Source organism: Coregonus clupeaformis, chromosome 19 (genome assembly GCF_020615455.1).
Source record: "Coregonus clupeaformis isolate EN_2021a chromosome 19, ASM2061545v1, whole genome shotgun sequence".
Classification (NCBI taxonomy): Eukaryota; Metazoa; Chordata; class Actinopteri; order Salmoniformes; family Salmonidae; genus Coregonus; species Coregonus clupeaformis.
In genome coordinates this window covers 1,537,277-1,556,456 of record NC_059210.1, presented here as the reverse complement: position 1 = coordinate 1,556,456, position 19,180 = coordinate 1,537,277, and the positions used below count along the sequence as shown (strand labels likewise).

The window sequence follows — 19,180 nt, the reverse complement described above, 5'->3', positions numbered from 1 at the left end:
GGCAACAAATCATTCAGATCTAACCTGCTCTGGGGCAGACCAACTCAGGGTTAACCTGAATGAAGTATCTGAGCCACGAGTTGAGGACCAATGAAATCAGATTCCCTCCCTCTCGCAAAAAGATTGCTTCATCATCCACTTCATTTGAGGAAGACAACTGAATAAACATTTACTAATCAAATGTGTTTTTGTGTGTTAAGAAATAGTAATACCTATCACATTACACATTTAGTAATGACAAATGCATTTGAAACCTCATGCACATTAAAACCTTTTTATGACTTAATTAAATAATTGTATCGATATGTGTGGGGAAAAAAGGTACTCGTGCATTGATAACCACACCAAAGTAATAAAATATGGACGGCACTTCTAAAAGTCTATTTCACACGATATCCTGGTGAATTTGCAAGATAACTTTTCTTTCATTTTGATTTCGGCAAAAATAAAAATAAATGGCACTGACTTGCACATGGATTGATGTTTCAGCATTGTCTCAACAAAGATTTTTGGCGTTCGACTAGCCACGTGCGACATGCACGCGCAGTTACAAGCCTGCTAGAGTTAGCGGCAGGCAGATGAGCAATATTCACCATGGTAGTATGGATGAAGCCTGAGCTGGAATGTTTTTTTTCATATTTCTTTTTTTCATTTTTTTTTTCACCTTTATTTAACCAGGTAAGCCAGTTGAGAACAAGTTCTCATTTACAACTGCGACCTGGAATGTGAAGCTAACTGAAGCTGGCAAGCTTTAGAAAACCCTGAATAGGACTAGCTTGCTTCGTAGTATACCTCTGCAGACACTAGGCCCTCCATGGAATGAGTTTGACACTACTCTATTTCATCAAGTGTATTTGGTAGGTTGCAGTTATAACTTGTGTCTAATAGGAGTCGTATGTGAGTCGTCTTGAACTTGCATTCGGAAAACAGTGGGTATCTCTTAGCTAGCTATCACAATCACACAGACAAAGACACAAAAACACACACATTTACTCTGCAAAGCCACACACAACTACCCCACCCCCAGGGATTTTTGAAACCCTACACTGCTCTAAATTTTGACTTAAGTAATCCATACCTGTTCCTGGTGGACGATGAAGGTGATGTCATCACCAGGCGCCATGGCCAGCATCTGTCCCTTGATGCCCAGCTGGAGGCCTCTGGGAGGCAGCAGAGGACAGGTGTGCTGCTTGGCACTCTGCTGCTTGTTCACTCCGCCTTCACACATGTTGGACACAACCTTCCTGTACCTGCAACACAGCACAGGACCGTACCAATGTCAGAAAACAGGGGGACTTGTGATGGGTCAGGTGTAGTTTAGGTAAGGCAGAGTGACTAAAATAATAATTATAGGGAGAGGGAGAGTGGTGAGAGGCAGCGTGTGCGTGTTTGTGTGTGTATATGTGTGTGTGTGTGTGTGTGTGTGTGTGTGTGTGTGTGTGTGTGTGTGTGTGTGTGTGTGTGTGTGTGTGTCCATTCTACTATCCCTCACCCAGTGCTGGACTCGAAGTCGTGTCCCAGATGGCAGTCGTCAGGCGGCGAGTCTGGGTCGTGCCAGAAGTCAGCGAAGCATCTATCTCCCTCGGTCTTCAGGCTCTGAGCACGCTCAAACCCAAAGTCACTAATCAAACACAGAGGAAGAGGAGAACGTTACCCCCTAGGCACTGATCTACGATCAGTTTTGAGTTTCTCCCACTAATGGTTAAGGTTAGGATTGGAAGAGGGGAAAACAGATCATAGTACAGTGCATAAGGTTAAGTTCCATCCAGGGTGCAGACAAAGGACAAGGCCAAAGAGCAAATACAGTTCATGACCTCAATGATCGACAGACACCAACAACACAGACGCCAACAGGCTTCACATAATAGGATCAATATCAATCATCTAGAGTCTACATACAGCATTGATTGATTCTGTTTATTGTGAATTAATCAGGCTTGGGTCAATGTCATTCTCATTAATCTCAATCAGGAACAGCGTTGAATATTAAAGAGGATCCTCATTGAAAATGCTTATATTGGATTTTCAATTAATCTCCTGAATAGAAAAGGAATCGAAACCTAACCCTGAAAGTGACCCTTATAATTTGTTTATCAAGACTTTATCTGAAGTATATTCTATTGCATTAGAGTGTTCTGGTTGTGGTGTGGTGTCTCACCAGTTGAAGTCTTTCTCGGTGCACTGGCAGGGCTTGGTAGTGAGGGCGGAGGTGTAGCTCTTCCCCTTGATGCAGAATGCGGTGTCCTTCCTCTTCCTGAAACTCCTCTCCTGACCCATGATGCACTTCTCTCCCTGATGCGGGCCAAAAGTATACATTAGCTGATTGAAAAAGTGTAGGATAAACGCAAGATATTTACAAAGACACAGGAATGTTTGTGTGTGTTGGGTACCTTCAGGTCAGTGAGTTTCCAGGAGTCGTAGTCGGCCTCAGTGCACTGTCTGGGGAATGACTGTCTGAAGTCCACCTTGACGAGCTCCCAGTCTGACCGGTAACTGATATGACCAAACACCCTGCAGAGAGATACAGGACATGAGAAAGATGCATTTCTACACTGCACAAATGACAACATCATTATGTCTGTCTGTCTGTGCAAGTTCAAGATTTATTGTACAGTGAAGTGCAGTAATGAATATCAAAATAGTATAACAAAAAAAATATATATATATATACAGTACCAGTCAAAAGTTTGGACACACCTACTCATTCAATGGCTTTTCTTTATTTTTACTATTTTCTACATTGTAGAATAATAGTGAAGACATCAAAACTATGAAATAACACATATGGAATCATATAGGACACAAAAAGTGGTAAACAAATCAAAATATATTTTATATTTGAGATTCTTCAAAGTAGCCACCCTTTGCCTTGATGACAACTTTGCAAGTCAGTTTCTTGGCAATTTCTCGCATGGAATAGCCTTCATTTCTCAGAGCAAGAATAGACTGACGAGTTTCACAAGAAAGTTATTTGTTTCTGGACATTTTGAGCCTGTAATCGAACCCACAATTGCTGATGCTCCAGATACTCAACTAGTCTCAAGAAGGCCAGTTTTATTGCTTCTTTAACCAGCACAACAGTTTTCAGCTGTGCTAACATAATTGCAAAAGGGTTTTCTAATGATCAATTAGCCTTTTAAAATGATAAACTTGGATTAGCAAACACAACGTGCCATTGGAACACAGGACTGATGGTTGCTGATAATGGGCCTCTGTACGCCTATGTAGATATTCTATAAAAAATCTGCCGTTTCCAGCTACAATAGCCATTTACAACATTAACAATGTCTACACTGTATTTCAGATCAATTTGATGTTATTTTAATGAACCAAAAAATTGCTTTTCTTTCGAAAACAAAGACATTTCTAAGTGACCCCAAACTTTTGAACTGTAGTGTACATGTAAACAGGCCTGGTAAGTGACTGGTAGCAGGAACATATAAATACTTATGGTAATATACTAGTGGTAATATACTGTATACATGTAAACAGGAGTATTAGTGACCAGTAGCAGGATAAAATAGATACAGTTGAAGTCGGGAGTTTACATACACTTAGGTTGGAGTCATTAAAACTTGTTTTTCAACCACTCCACACATTTCTTGTTAACAAACTATAGTTTTGGCTATAGTTCTACTTTGTGCATGACACTAGTAATTTTTCCAACAATTGTTTACAGACATATTATTTCACTTAATTCACTGTATCACAATTCTAGTGGGTCAGAAGTTTACATACAATAAGTTGACTGTGCCTTTAAACAGCTTGGAATTCCAGAAAATGATGTCATGGCTTTAGAAGCTTCTGATAGGCTAATTGACATCATTTGAGTCAATTGGAGGTGTACCTGTGGATGTATTTCAAGGCCTGCCTTCAAACTCAGTGCCTCTTTGCTTGACATCATGGGAAAATCAAAAGAAATCAGCCAAGACCTCAGAAAGAAAATTGTAGACCTCCACAACTCTGGTTCATCCTTGGGAGCAATTTCCAAACGCCTGAAGGTACCACGTTCATCTATACAAACAATAGTACGCAAGTATAAACACCATGGGACCACACAGCCGTCATACCGCTCAGGAAGGAGACGCGTTCTGTCTCCTAGAGATGAACGTACTTTGGTGCGAAAAGTGCAAATCAATCCCAGAACAACAGCAAAGGACCTTGTGAAGATGCTGGAGGAAACAGGTACAAAAGTATCTATATCCACAGTAAAACGAGTCCTATATCGACATATCCTGAAAGGCCGCTCAGCAAGGAAGAAGCCACTGCTCCAAAACCGTCATAAAAAAGCCAGACTACGGTTTGCAACTGCACATGGGGACAAAGATCGTACTTTTTGGAGAAACAAAAATAGAACTGTTTGGCCATAATGACCATTGTTATGTTTGGAGGAAAAAGGGGGTCCTTGCAAGCCGAAGAACACCATCCCAACCGTGAAGCACGGGGTGGCAGCATCATGCTGTGGGGGTGCTTTGCTGCAGGAGGAACTGGTGCACTTCACAAAATAGATGGCATCATGATGAAGGAAAATTATGTGGATATATTGAAGCAACATCTCAAGACATCAGTCAGGGAGTTAAAGCTTGGTCGCAAATTGGTCTTCCAAATGGACAATGACCCCAAGCATACTTCCAAAGTTGTGGCAACAAAGTCAAGGTATTGGAGTGGCCATCACAAAGCCCTGACCTCAATCCTATAGAAAATGTGTGGGCAGAACTGAAAAAGTGTGTGCGAGCAAGGAGGCCTACAAACCTGACTCAGTTACACCAGCTCTGTCAGGAGGAATGGGCCAAAATTCACCCAACTTATTGTGGGAAGCTTGTGGAAAGCTACCCGAAACGTTCGACCCAAGTTAAACAATTTAAAGGCAATGCTACCAAATACTAATTGAGTGTATGTAAACTTCTGACCCACTGGGAATGTGATGAAATAAATAAAAGCTGAAATAAATCATTCTCTCTACTATTATTCTGACATTTCACATTCTTAAAATAAAGTGGTGATCCTAACTGGCCTAAGACAGGGAATTTTTACTAGGATTAAATGTCAGGAATTGTGAAAAACTGAGTTTAAATGTATTTGGCTAAGGTGTATGTAAACTTCAGAATGAACAGCAGCGCAGTGGTAGCAATACATCTAATCAATAATCATTTTAGCAGCAGCGTAGGTTTGAGTGGGGGGCAGTAGTTGATAGCCATTTAACAGTCTTATGGCCAGGGGATAGAAGCTGTTTAGGAGTCTGTTGGTCTGAGCCTTGATGCACCAGTACCGTCTGCCGGATGGGAGCATTGAGAACAGTCCATGTCTCGGGTGGCTGGAGTCTTTGGCAATTTTTCTCAGACACTCCTGACATGTACGTCCTGGATGGCTGGGAGCTCACCCCCAGTGATGCGCTGGGCCATCCGCACCACCCTCTGTCGGTCTGTCTGTCTGTCTGTCTGTCTGTCTGTCTGTCTGTCTGCCTGCCTGCCTGCTCTGTCTGTTCCTCCATCCACCCGTACATCCATCCATTTCCACATTTATCATCATAGGCTGCGTTTAGACAGGCAACCCAATTCTAATCTTCTTTCCACTCATTTAAGTTTTTTGACCAATCACATCAGATATTTTCACATCAGATCTTTTTCAGAGCTGATCGGATTGGTCAAAAGACCAATTAGTGAAAAAAAAAGCAGAATTCGGATGCCTGTCTAAACGCATCCATAGAGCCCCAACTCCTATTCCTTGAGGTGTGACTCCTGAACCATATCCTCTGGTCCCTGGTCACGTGACACAGCTGAACCAATCCCCTCTCTTGGGAACAGAGCCGTCTGACAGTAGCGTCGTGACATGACAGTGCTCTTTACTCATCAACACTTCACTAATGAGCAGGGATCCACTTGAGTGCTCCTGGAAATGAGACCTTTCTACAGTCCATACTTTGTACATCAAAGACACAGATGTCCCTTTTATTATGATGGCCTAAAAAGCCATTGACTGCTCTGCACAAAATATTGATTTAGTTGATAACTTTAATAGCAAATTAAGGGCAACCATTGATGCCATAGCTCCAGTAAAGTTGAAAAAGGCCACATCCAAACAGAGAGCCCCTTGGATGAGTGAGGAAACAAATGAATTAAAGAGAAATTGCAGAAAGGCAGAGCGGAAATGGAGAAAGTCAAAGTTGCTGGTCCATTACGATATTCAGAGAGAGCAACTTGGCATATACAACAAGGCAATTAGAAATGCCAGACTTGCTCATTTTTCTAACTTGATCACTTTTAATCACAATCATTTGAGAGTGCTCTTCTCGATCATTGATGGCCCGATAAATCCTACCCCCGCAAACCTATGTGAACTTTCCTCTACATCTAAATGTGATGAGTTTCAGAGATAAGATAACCAACATTAGGATGGGTATCAGTCAAGCAAGACCTGATGAGAAGTTTAATGATATGTGCCCTAGCCTACCACGCAAAGGCACTATGGATTTATTTTCCCTGCTTGACACAGACATGCTTCTTCAAAACAGTTTTTAATTGCATATCTGAAGAAGTGCAAGCTATTGTTAATCACTCACTTTCCCCATTGCACTAAAAACTGCTATGGTTCTTCAGCTCTTAGCAATTTTCGGCCAATCTCCAACCTTCCATTCTTAAAATTGGTGTTCAAACAGCTAAATGATTTTTGCCAACTGAATTTTTGAAAAATTCCAATCTGGGGTTTTGTGTCCACCACAGCACAGAGACAGCCTTAGTTAAAGTGGTAAATGATCTTAGAGCCAACACATATGCCAAACAGCTCTCTGTACTTGTACTCTTAGATTTAAGTGCTGCTTTCGACACTGTTGACCATGATGTCCTTCTGGACAGACTGGAGAGGTGGGTTGGCCTCTTCGATCTAGTTCTAAACTGGTTTTGGACCTATTTAACTGATCAAGAGTTTTTTGTCATCCTTGGTGAACATAACTCAGAGAAAATACATATCACATGTATTTAGATTTTTGGGTCCGGTACTGTTCAGACTGTATTAGTGATTTTAATAGTTGGATGGCTCACCACTTCTTCCAGCTAAATCAAGACCGAGGTACTTATTGTTGGAACCAAAGCACAGAGAGAGAATCTGGCCACACATTTTAATTCAAGGGTAATAAAGATAAAACACCAGGTAAAAAACATAGGTATTATTTTAGATTCTGAACATAATTTCGTATCACACATTAGGAATGTGACCAAAATAGCTTTGTACCACCTGAGGAACATTGCCAAGATGCTGCCGTTTCTCTCTCAGGCTGATACAGAGAGACTCATCCATGCTTTTATTACAAGCAGGCTTGACTACTGTAATGCTCTCCTGTCTGGTCTACCCAAGAAAGCCATTGGTCAACTGCAAAACATACAGAATGCTGCAGCACGGGTACTGACCAAGACCAGATGAAGAGCACACATTTCATCGGTTTTAAGGTCTCTGCACTGGCTGTTTTAGAATACATTTTAAGATTCTTCTATTGGTTTTTAAATCAATCCACAATTTTGCACCCCAATACATGTCAGACATGCTTTTAAGTTATGTACCCAGTAGGTCCCTCAGGTCCTCTGGCACTAGCCTTTTAACTATGCCAAAGCCTAGGACCAAGCCTTTAGTTAGTATGCCCCAAGCCTCTGGAATAGCCTGCCAGAGAACATGAGGGGGGCCGAAACTGTGGACATATTTAAAAGAGATCTTAAAACACATATTTTTAGCTTTGCTTTTCCTTAGGGTTCTTTTTAGTTGTTCAGTTTGTGTCATTCTTTTGTTTTTTTATCTTATGTTTGTTGTGTAGTAAATATTTCAGCTTTTCTTTTCATTGCTTTTTATCCATTTAAGTTGTTTTCCTGTAAAGCAAATTGCATTGTATTCCATGTCTAAAATGTGCTGTATAAATAAAGCTAGAATGTATTTTATTTGATCTGTCTCATTCTGCTCCTTATCGCCCTCCCTCCCTCCCTCCCTCCCTCCCTCCCTCCCTCCCTCCCTCCCTCTCCCCGTCTCTCAAGCACGTGAATCACATATGTTGCAAGTCCTTTAAAATAATGTGTCCAGTCACAATTTTGACCTCCAAAGGCTCTTGTCATTAGTATGTGGAAAAGCCTCTCCCCCTTCCAGCCTGTCCTTGGTGCTAAGTCACTGTTCAAAGACGAAATTAGATGAGAGTCTGCCACCGTCAAAAAATTGAAGTCAGGGCTGGAAAATACACCCAGGGCAATCGTGGTTGGCCATCAGTTGTCCCCTACTCGTTTCACTCCTCACCGTATCTCACAGCAGGCAGATGGCGTGTGTGTGTCCCTATGTGTGTGGGGTGTGTGTGTGTGTGTGTGTGTGTGTGGGGTGTGTGTGTGTGCGTGTGTGTGTCGGTCTTCCGTGACAACCCAAATCAGACCCATGGCCGCAACTCGGCGCAGTAGAAATTTGTTGTCCTGTTAGCTCATGATTCTGTCCTCTCATGACACCCCCCTCCACCACCCCCATTTCTGCTAAAATGAAAACCCAGGTCTTATCTCCCCCCACTGGGGCCAAAACTCTTGACTTGATGTGCCTCTACTCTCACTCCATCCAATTCACTGAAGATTATTAGATTAGGGGAGAGAGGGAGAGACATGGAAAGAGAGGGGAAGGGAGAGAGAGAGATAGCGAGAGAGAGAAGTAGAGAGAGATGGGGGATAGGGAGAGAGATAGGAAAAGAGAGAGAGAGAGAGAGCAGAGAGAGAGAGAGAGAGAGAGAGAGAGAGAGAGAGAGAGAGAGAGAGAGAGAGGTAGAGAGCAACATGAAAGCTGAGAAATACAAAAGGAAGACACTAGGCTAATCAACCACTTAAGATGAAGAGAAGAGTGCAGCAGAAAATCATGGAGAAACGGCCATGTCGTAACTAATGGAGAGTGCATTGGGGAGATGAGAAAACCCTGCTGGAGAGGCAGCTGCTCCATATTCCTTCCTAAGCCCCTTATTGGAGAGCAGAGGAGCCAGGAGAGCAGTGTAGAACTGTGAGCTAGGCAGCATGAGTTGTTACTGAGACTGTAGGATCAATTCTCACTCTCCTGAGTGAATCATTGCCTGGCCATCTCATCTGAAGAATAGGCTCAAGCCAATCAAACCCCTCAGTGTTGAAGTAATAGTGTTAAGAAACCAATCAATGACTTTGTTACAAGTTGAGAGAGTTTTATTGAACTAATGGCAGAGCTTTGGAGAAGAGGTTCCTTGAAATAGGGCCTATTGCCATACTACAAAGCTGATCATTCCCTTCCCAAAATGTATAGCTTCATAGAGGATTCTAGAAGATTCCACGGTACACTTACGTCATGACCAGTGTCTCATCTCCCGGTTCGCTCAGAAGTCCATCAACGAACACTGAGGTGCTGGTGAAGTTGTGGATGGTCCAGGTCCTTCCCTCATCGATACTGAACCTAAGGAGAAAAAACATCAACACAATTACAACAACTCTATGGAAGTCTATAGGTTATTTTCAACAGGCGGCCATCTTGGAAGAGGCATTCATATGAGCATTCTTATTGGTAATGCTCCTCCTAACTAGAAAGAGCGAGAGAGATTTTTTTTAAACCGTTTTTTTCAGCAGAACATTGTACAAATGGCAGCAACATGCTGAATTGTGTGTACAACTTACATTTCAATATCAATACAAACTAAAATACAATAAACAACAGATGTAGGCAGTGTATCAGTTCCAGTTTAGTTGAGGAGCGGGTCTGGTGTATGCTCACAGACAATCGTTGGGGAGGGAGCATATGGCGGTAGCCAGGGATCGGATTTTAGAAGTGATCTTGTGAAGGATCTTATGAGACTTTCCCTGCGAGTGTGAAGTAATGGTAGGTCCAGATTGGTGCATGCATCTGAGTAGGAGGTGTAGTCTGTGCCCATGATGAGGGTGGAAGCTGTCATTCATAAACTACAGAGTTCTACAGACTTTCCTAGAACGGCCATCTTGGAAAGAGGCAGAAAAGACCCTTCATATTAGTAAAGCTCCTGTCTAGGAGGATGTAATGCTGTCATACATGTAATGAGAGGTAGGATAATCTCCAACTGTGACTGTACCGCGACCTGATTTAAGGACCTGTCATGTCAACATCTAGACCGCATGTCATTGCCAAGATGTTTCTGTGTGGGTTTGTCTTCAAACACGCCGCCAGATGCACACGCTACTGTTTACTTTAAGGAAGGACTTTAAAATTAGAGGATAAAAGTACGGAGAGCTAACCGCTAACTCAACTTAACCTCCTGTGGCTATGGCTCCCGGAATCAACAGGGTTACTTACATAAGTATGGTTATGTATTGGAAAAGAATCATTGTGGTATTGAGTAGCAGACCCATGTCTCCAGTGTATGCAAATGGATGTGCTAACGAGCCAGGAGTAAAACTACAGAGACTCTAGACAGACAGAGATTAGACAATATATACAGAGCGAATGAGAGCCAGACAGACATCCCAATACCGTATACAGAGAGAATCAGCTCGGGGGAATAGTTTGTTGTTGTCTGTCTCAGTTTTGCTTTCTCTTTCTCACTCTCTCTTTTTTTTTTCTCAATCTCTCCGTCTCTCTAACACTCTAAGAGCATGTTGAAAGAATAACTTATCCTAAGTGCACACTTTGATAATCCTTTAGTGCAGTCTAATGCATTAATAACACACAACTGTGTATTTGTGAATAATGAATGTACACTACAGCTTTCCGTAGCACCAATCTGCAGTTAATCCATACCTCATACACACACTATATAAACAAAACATGACTGCATGAAAATAAGTGTAGATTTACTTGTAAATTCACACAACATTATTATGTACAAGCCCATTCATTTTATTTTACCATCTCATCTCCGAGAATGTTAAATTTGTACATGATTAAAAGCGATATGGCAGTGGTGGGGTAGTACGTCACCCCAAACAACCCCGCTGCTATTTGAGTTAGAGTGATTCAAAGCCAGGTGTTATCTAACATTATTTGAACAAGTGTGTGCAGTGACGTCAGAATATAAAAATCTGCTTCCGTGTTGATACACTGGTGGTTGTTGTGGCTGAGTATTGGCGCTAAACCCTGCTGTTGGAGACCGGCATGCTAGCTGGCTGTGGCGTCTTATGACGAGGTGCCCGGACGTTTTTCACGGAATAATACTGCACCTAGTTAGCTAGCTGAATAAACTAGGTTAGTCTATTCCTAGAAAACATTGAACCGCTGTAGTTTACAACAATTATAGTTTCTGAGGTGGAAGTTGGGAGAGTTATATTTGGGAGTTGTGGTGAGGGAGGCCCCGCTCTCTCCTTTCCCAGATGTTTAGTTCATTTTATTCCGATCTCCTCTGCATTATTGTAGGCATCTGCTGCAGCCTGTCAACTATGCCTCTGCCTATCCCTGTTCTCTCCTCTCCGCACAGGCTACACAAACGCCTCACATCGCGTGGCTGCTGCCTCTCTAACCTGGTGGTCCCTGCACGCACGACCCACGTGGAGTTCCAGGTCTCAGGCAGCCTCTGGAACTGCCGTTCTGCTGCCAACAAGGCAGACTTCATCCCAGCCTATACTACCCTCCAGTCCCTCGACTTCTTGGCGCTGACGGAAACATGGATTACCACTGAAAACACTGATACTCCTGCTGCTCTCTCCTCGTCTGACCATGTGTTCTCGCATACCCCGAGAGCATCTGGTCAGCGGGGTGGTGGCACAGGAATCCTAATCTCTCCCAAGTGGACATTCTCAATTTTTCCCCTGACCCATCTGTCTATCTCCTCATTTGAATTCCATGCTGTCACAGTCACTAGCCCATTTAAGCTTAATATCCTTGTCATCTATCGCCCTCCAGGTTCCCTTGGAGAGTTCATCAATGAGCTTGACGCCTTGATAAGTTCCTTTCCTGAGGATGGCTCACCCCTCACAGTTCTGGGGGATTTCAACCTCCCTACATCTACATTTGACTCATTTCTCTCTGCCTCCTTCTTTCCACTCCTCTCCTCTTTTGACCTCACCCTCTCACCGTCCCCCCCTACTCACAAGGCAGGCAATACGCTTGACCTCATCTTTACTAGACGCTGTTCTTCTACTAATCTCACTGCAACTCCCCTCCAAGTCTCCGACCACTACTTTGTATCCTTTTCTCTCTCCCTCTCCTCCAACACTACTCACTCTGCCCCTACACAGATGGTAATGCGCCGTCGCAACCTTCGTTCTCTCTCTCCCGCTACTCTCTCCTCTTCCATCCTATCATCTCTTCCCTCTGCTCAATCCTTCTCCCTCCAATCTCCTGATTCTGCCTCCTCAACCCTCCTCTCCTCCCTTTCTGCATCCTTTGACTCTTTATGTCCCCTAACCTCCCGGCCGGCTCGGTCCTCCCCTCCAGCTCCGTGGCTTGATGACTCATTGCGAGCTCACAGAACAGAGCTCCGGGCAGCTGAGCGGAAATGGAAGAAAACTAGACTCCCTGCTGACCTGGCATCTTTTCACTCCCTCCTCTCTACATTTTCTTCATCTGTTTCTGCTGCTAAGGCCACTTTCTACCACTCTAAATTCCAAGCATCTGCCTCTAACCCTAGGAAGCTCTTTGCCACATTCTCCTCCCTGCTGAATCCCCCCCTCCTCCCTCTCTGTGGATGACTTCGTCAACCATTTTGAAAAGAAGGTTGACGACATCCGATCCTCGTTTGTTAAGTCAAATGACACTGTTGGTCCCGCTCACACTGCCCTACCCTATGCTTTGACTTCTTTCTCCCCTCTCTCTCCAGATAAAATCTTGCGACTTGTGACGGCTGGCCGCCCAACAACCTGTCCGCTTGACCCTATCCCCTCCTCTCTTCTCCAGACCATCTCCGGTGACCTTCTCCCTTACCTCACCTCGCTGATCAACTCATCCTTGACCGCTGGCTATGTCCCTTCCGTCTTCAAGAGAGCGAGAGTTGCACCCCTTCTCAAAAAACCAACACTCGATCCCTCTGATGTCAACAACTACAGACCAGTATCCCTTCTTTCTTTTCTCTCCAAAACTATTGAGCGTGCTGTCTTTAGCCAACTCTCTTGCTATCTCTCTCAGAATGACCTTCTTGATCCAAACCAGTCAGGTTTCAAGACTGGTCATTCAACTGAGACTGCTCTTCTCTGTGTCACAGAGGCTCTCCGCACTGCTAAAGCTAACTCTCTCTCCTCTGCTCTTGTCCTTCTAGACCTGTCTGCTGCCTTTGATACTGTGAACCATCAGATCCTCCTCTCCACCCTCTCCGAGCTGGGCATCTCCGGCGCGGCTCACTCTTGGATTGCGTCCTACCTGACCGGTCGCTCCTACCAAGTGGTGTGGCGAGAAGCTGTCTCCGCACCACTTGCTCTCACCACTGGTGTCCCCCAGGGCTCAGTTCTAGGCCCTCTCCTATTCTCGCTATACACCAAGTCACTTGGCTCTGTCATATCCTCACATGGCCTCTCCTATCATTGCTACGCTGACGACACACAACTAATCTTCTCCTTTCCCCCTTCTGATAACCAGGTGGCGAATCGCATCTCTGCATGTCTGGCAGACATATCAGTATGGATGACGGATCACCACCTCAAGCTGAACCTCGGCAAGACGGAGCTGCTCTTCCTCCCGGGGAAGGACTGCCCGTTCCATCATCTCGCCATCACGGTTGACAACTCCGTTGTGTCCTCCTCCCAGAGTGCGAAGAGCCTTGGCGTGACCCTGGACAACACATTGTCGTTCTCCGCTAACATCAAGGCGGTGACCCGATCCTGTAGGTTCATGCTCTACAACATTCGGAGAGTACGACCCTGCCTTACACAGGAAGCGGCACAGGTCCTAATCCAGGCACTTGTCATCTCCCGTCTGGATTACTGCAACTCGCTGTTGGCTGGGCTCCCTGCCTGTGCCATTAAACCCCTACAACTCATCCAGAATGCCGCAGCCCGTCTGGTGTTCAACCTTCCCAAGTTCTCTCACGTCACCCCGCTCCTCCGCACACTCCACTGGCTTCCAGTTGAAGCTCGCATCTGCTACAAGTCCATGGTGCTTGCCTACGGAGCTGTGAGGGGAACGGCACCTCCGTACCTTCAGGCTCTGATCAGTCCCTACACCCAAACGAGGGCACTGCATTCATCCACCTCTGGCCTGCTGGCTCCCCTACCTCTGCGGAAGCATAGTTCCCGCTCAGCCCAGTCAAAACTGTTCGCTGCTCTGGCACCCCAATGGTGGAACAAGCTCCCTCACGACGCCAGGACAGCGGTGTCACTCACCACCTTCCGGAGACATTTGAAACCCCACCTCTTTAAGGAATACCTGGGATAGGATAAAGTAATCCTTCTACACCCCCCCAACTTTACTCCAACCCCCCAAAAAAAAAAAAAAATTTGTAAAAAGGTTATCCCACTGGCTATAAGGTGAATGGCACCTATTTGTAAGTCGCTCTGGATAAGAGCGTCTGCTAAATGACGTAAATGTAAATGTAATGTAATATTGGCAAGGGGCATCCTTGAGTTGGGGCCTTTTGCTTTCCAATGGGCCCCTAACAGAAAGTGAATCTCTGTGATCTACAATACATACAGTGGGGAGAACAAGTATTTGATACACTGCCGATTTTGCAGTTTTCCTACTTGCAAAGCATGTAGAGGTCTGTAATTTTTATCATAGGTACACTTCAACTGTGAGAGAAAAAATCAAAAATCCAGAAAATCATATTGTATGATTTTTAAGTAATTCATTTGCATTTTATTGCATGACATACAGTGAGGGAAAAAAGTATTTGATCCCCTACTGATTTTGTACGTTTGCCCACTGACAAAGAAATGATCAGTCTATAATTTTAATGGTAGGTTTATCTGAACAGTGGGAGACAGAATAACAACAAAAAAATCCAGAAGAACGCATGTCAAAAATGTTAATGAGGGAAATAAGTATTAGACCCCCTCTCAATCAGAAAGATTTCTGGCTCCCAGGTGTCTTTTATACAGGTAACGAGCTGAGATTAGGAGCACACTCTTAAAGGGAGTGCTCCTAATCTCAGTTTGTTACCTGTATAAAAGACACCTGCCCACAGAAGCAATCAATCAATCAGATTCCAAACTCTCCACCATGGCCAAGACCAAAGAGCTCTCCAAGGATGTCAGGGACAAGATTGTAGACCTACACAAGGCTGGATTGGGCTACAATACCATCACCAATCAGCTTGGTGAGAAGGTGACAACAGTTGGTGCGATTATTTGCAAATGGAAGAAACACAAAATAACTGTCAATGTCCCTCGGCCTGGGGCTCCATGCAAGATCTCACCTCATGGAGTTGCAATGATCATGAGAACGGTGAGGAATCAGCCCAGAACTACACGGGAGGATCTTGTCAATGATCTCAAGGCAGCTGGGACCATAGTCACCAAGAAAACTATTGGTAGCACACTACGACGTGAAGGACTGAAATCCTGCAGCGCCCGCAAGGTCCCCCTGCTCAAGAAAGCACATATACAGGCCCATCTGAAGTTTGCCAATGAACATCTGAATGATTCAGAGGAGAACTGGGTGAAAGTGTTGTGGTCAGATGAGACCAAAATGGAGGTCTTTGGCATCAACTCAACTCGCCGTGTTTGGAGGAGGAGGAATGCTGTCTATGACCCCAAGAACACCATCCCCACCGTCAAACATGGAGGTGGAAACATTATGGTTTGGGGGTGTTTTTCTGATGCGGTGAAGGACAACTTCACTGCATCAAAGGGACGATGGACGGGGCCATGTACCGTCAAATCTTGGGTGAGAACCTCCTTCCCTCAGCCAGGGCATTGAAAATGGGTCGTGGATGGCTATTCCAGCATTACAATGACCCTAAACACACGGCCAAGGCAACAAAGGAGTGGCTCAAGAAGAGGAAAATTAAGGTCCTGGAGTGGCCTAGCCAGTCTCCAGACCTTAATCCCATAGAACATCTGTGGAGGGAGCTGAAGGTTCGAGTTGCCAAACGTCAGCCTCCTGAGATTTGTGCAAACCTGGTAGCCAACTACAAGAAACGTCTGACCTCTGTGATTGCCAACAAGGGTTTTGGCACCAAGTACTAAGTCATGTTTTGCAGAGGGGTCAAATACTTATTTCCCTCATTAAAATGCAAATAAATGTATAACATTTTGACATGCATTTTTCTGGATTTTTTTGTTGTTATTCTGTCTCTCACTGTTCAAATAAACCTACCATTAAAATTATAGACTGAACATGTCTTTGTCAGTGGGCAAATGTACAAAATCAGCAGGGGATCAAATACTTTTTTCCCTCACTGTAAGTATTTGATACATCAGAAAAGCAGAACTTAATATTTGGTACAGAAACCTTTGTTTGCAATTACAGAGATCATACGTTTCCTGTAGGTCTTGACCAGGTTTAAACACACTGCAGCAGGGATTTTGGCCCACTCCTCCATACAGACCTTCTCCAGATCCTTTAGGTTTCGGGGCTGTCGCTGGGCAATACGGACTTTCAGCTCCCTCCAAAGATTTTATAATAATAATAATAATATGCCATTTAGCTATTGGGTTCAGGTCTGGAGACTGGCTAGGCCACTCCAGGACCCTGAGATGCTTCTTACGGAGCCACTCATTAGTTGCCCTGGCTGTGTGTTTCGGGTCGTTGTCATGCTGGAAGACCCAGCCACGACCCATCTTCAATGCTCTTACTGAGGGAAGGAGGTTGTTGGCCAAGATCTCGCGATTCATAGCCCCATCCATCCTCCCCTCAATACGGTGCAGTCGTCCTGTCCCCTTTGCAGAAAAGCATCCCCAAAGAATGATGTTTCCACCTCCATGCTTCACGGTGTTCTTGGGGTTGTACTCATCCTTCTTCTTCCTCCAAACACGGCGAGTGGAGTTTAGACCAAAAAGCTCTATTTTTGTCTCATCAGACCACATGACCTTCTCCCATTCCTCCTCTGGATCATCCAGATGGTCATTGGCTAACTTCAGACGGGCCTGGACATGCGCTGGCTTGAGCGGGGGGACCTTGCGTGCGCTGCAGGATTTTAATCCATGACGGCGTAGTGTGTTACTAATGGTTTTCTTTGAGACAGTGGTCCCAGCTCTCTTCAGGTCATTGACCAGGTCCTGCCTGTAGTTCTGGGCTGATCCCTCACCTTCCTCATGATCATTGATGCCCCACGAGGTGAGATCTTGCATGGAGCCCCAGACCGAGGGTGATTGACCGTCATCTTAAACTTCTTCAATTTTCTAATAATTGCGCCAACAGTTGTTGCCTTCTCACCAAGCTGCTTTTCTATTGTCCTGTAGCCCATCCCAGCCTTGTGCAGGTCTACAATTTTATCCCTGATGTCATTACACAGCTCTCTGGTCTTGGCCATTGTGGCGAGGTTGGAGTCTGTTTGATTGAGTGTGTGGACAGGTGTCTTTTATACAGGTAACGAGTTCAAACAGGTGCAGTTAATACAGGTAATGAGTGGAGAACGGGAGGGCTTCTTAAAGAAAAACTAACAGGTCTGTGAGAGCCGGAATTCTTACTGGTTGGTAGGTGATCAAATACTTATGTCATGCAATAAAATGCAAATTAATTACTTAAAAATCATACAATTTGATTTTCTGGATTTTTGTTTTAGATTCCGTCTCTCACAGTTGAAGTGTACCTATGATAAAAATTACAGACCTCTACATGCTTTGTAAGTAGGAAAACCTGCAAAATCGTCAGTGTATCAAATACTTGTTCTCCCCACTGTATGTAGCGGTGTTGGAAACCCAGAGGGCCTGCTTCTTGAACTCTCAAATTCAAGTGACCTTCTCTCTCTCTCTCTCTCTGTCTGTATGTCTATCTGTCCGTGTCTTTCTGTCTCTCTTGTTTGGACATGAGGAGAGAGTTTACCCTTAAATTAAGGGCACACAGAGTACAGACACTGATTGTGGCAATGTCTCCCAAACGCCTTTCAAAACACTCTCACACTCTTGCCTAAAGATATCTACTACATCTCAGTCCTAAGGCAATCATTTGGGTTTAGGGGGTGAAGTGGGTATAAAGTTGACCTTTCTGATGCTGATGAGGCTGTTGAGATAAAGGTCATCAGCTGATAAAGGTCAGTGATAAGGATTCTCATTACTGAGTGCTTTCTATCATTTATTTTTAATTTAACCTTCATTTATCAAGGTTATAGCTTCATTGAGATAAAATCTATAGAAATAGATATAATCCACAGGAGAGACCTAGTCCTGGTCAGGTGTTTTGAAGGTCATAGATGGACATAGACCTGTATGGACACATTGGTGGCTCCCATTTTGGTATATTGAGTGTTTTGAGTATTGGAGTTACAGAGTATTTTGTTGACAGTAAAATGAGCCTACTTGAGTATTTTGAGGGGGATGGAGGTGTCTTTGATGGCAACAATGACCCCTCCATGGTCCAGGTACAGGATGTGATGCTCTTCCTCAAACACCTGCAAACAGGAAGGAGAATCATAGGAAGTGTCGAAAGAAACAGGAAGTGAAAAGTAAGGATGATAAGCGCTAGAAATAAATTAGATTACAGTACATTAATACACCACATAAAAGAAGAGCATGAAAATTAGAGGTTGTCATAAAACTTATTCAAAACGCAGTACACTGTATAATAGGTTTTAATCTCCACCTTGAATTTAATCTCCTCCTTGAATCTTCTCCTTTCTAGGTGGGGAGAGAGGTGGGGATGGAGGTGGTGAGGGAGGTATGGAGGGAGGTATGAAGGGAGGTGGGGAGGGAAGTATGGAGGGAGGTAGGGAGGGAGGTATGGAGGAAGGTGGGGAGGGAAGTATGGAGGGAGGTGGGGAGGGAAGTATGGAGGGAGGTGGGGAGGGAGGTATGGAGGGAGGTGGGGAGTGAGGTATGGAGGGAGGTGGGGAGGGAGGTATGGAGGGAGGTGGGGAGGGAGGTATGGAGGGAGGTGGGGAGGGAGGTATGGAGGGAGGTGGGGAGGGAAGTATGGAGGGAGGTGGGGAGGGAGGTATGGAGGGAGGTATGGAGGAGGTGGGGAGGGAGGTGGGGAGAGAGGTGGGGAGGGAGGTGGGGAGAGAGGTATGAAGGGAGGTGGGGAGGTGGGGAGAGAGGTATGGTGGGAGGTGGTGAGGGAGGTATGAAGGGAGGTGGGGAGAGAGGTATGGAGGGAGGTGGGGAGGGAAGTATGGAGGGAAGTAAGGAGAAAGGTGGGGAGAGAGGTGGTGACGGAGGTATGGAGG

At 44.7% G+C, this 19,180-nt stretch overlaps 1 protein-coding gene across 5 annotated transcripts in view; it reads right to left on the bottom strand.

Annotated features, from left to right (window-relative positions):
- Positions 1-19,180, bottom strand: part of LOC121554344 (VPS10 domain-containing receptor SorCS2-like) — a 327,241-nt gene that overhangs the window by 8,038 nt on the left and 300,023 nt on the right. For all 5 annotated transcript variants that reach the window (XM_041867882.2, XM_041867879.1, XM_041867881.1 and 2 more), the window contains exons 13-18: positions 18,315-18,406; positions 9,313-9,420; positions 2,391-2,511; positions 2,159-2,292; positions 1,493-1,621; positions 1,079-1,250 (exon numbers count right to left, since the gene is read on the bottom strand). In XM_041867882.2, coding sequence (XP_041723816.1) covers positions 1,079-1,250; positions 1,493-1,621; positions 2,159-2,292; positions 2,391-2,511; positions 9,313-9,420; positions 18,315-18,406 — 756 coding nt within the window. The remainder of the gene's footprint in view (positions 1-1,078; positions 1,251-1,492; positions 1,622-2,158; positions 2,293-2,390; positions 2,512-9,312; positions 9,421-18,314; positions 18,407-19,180) is intronic.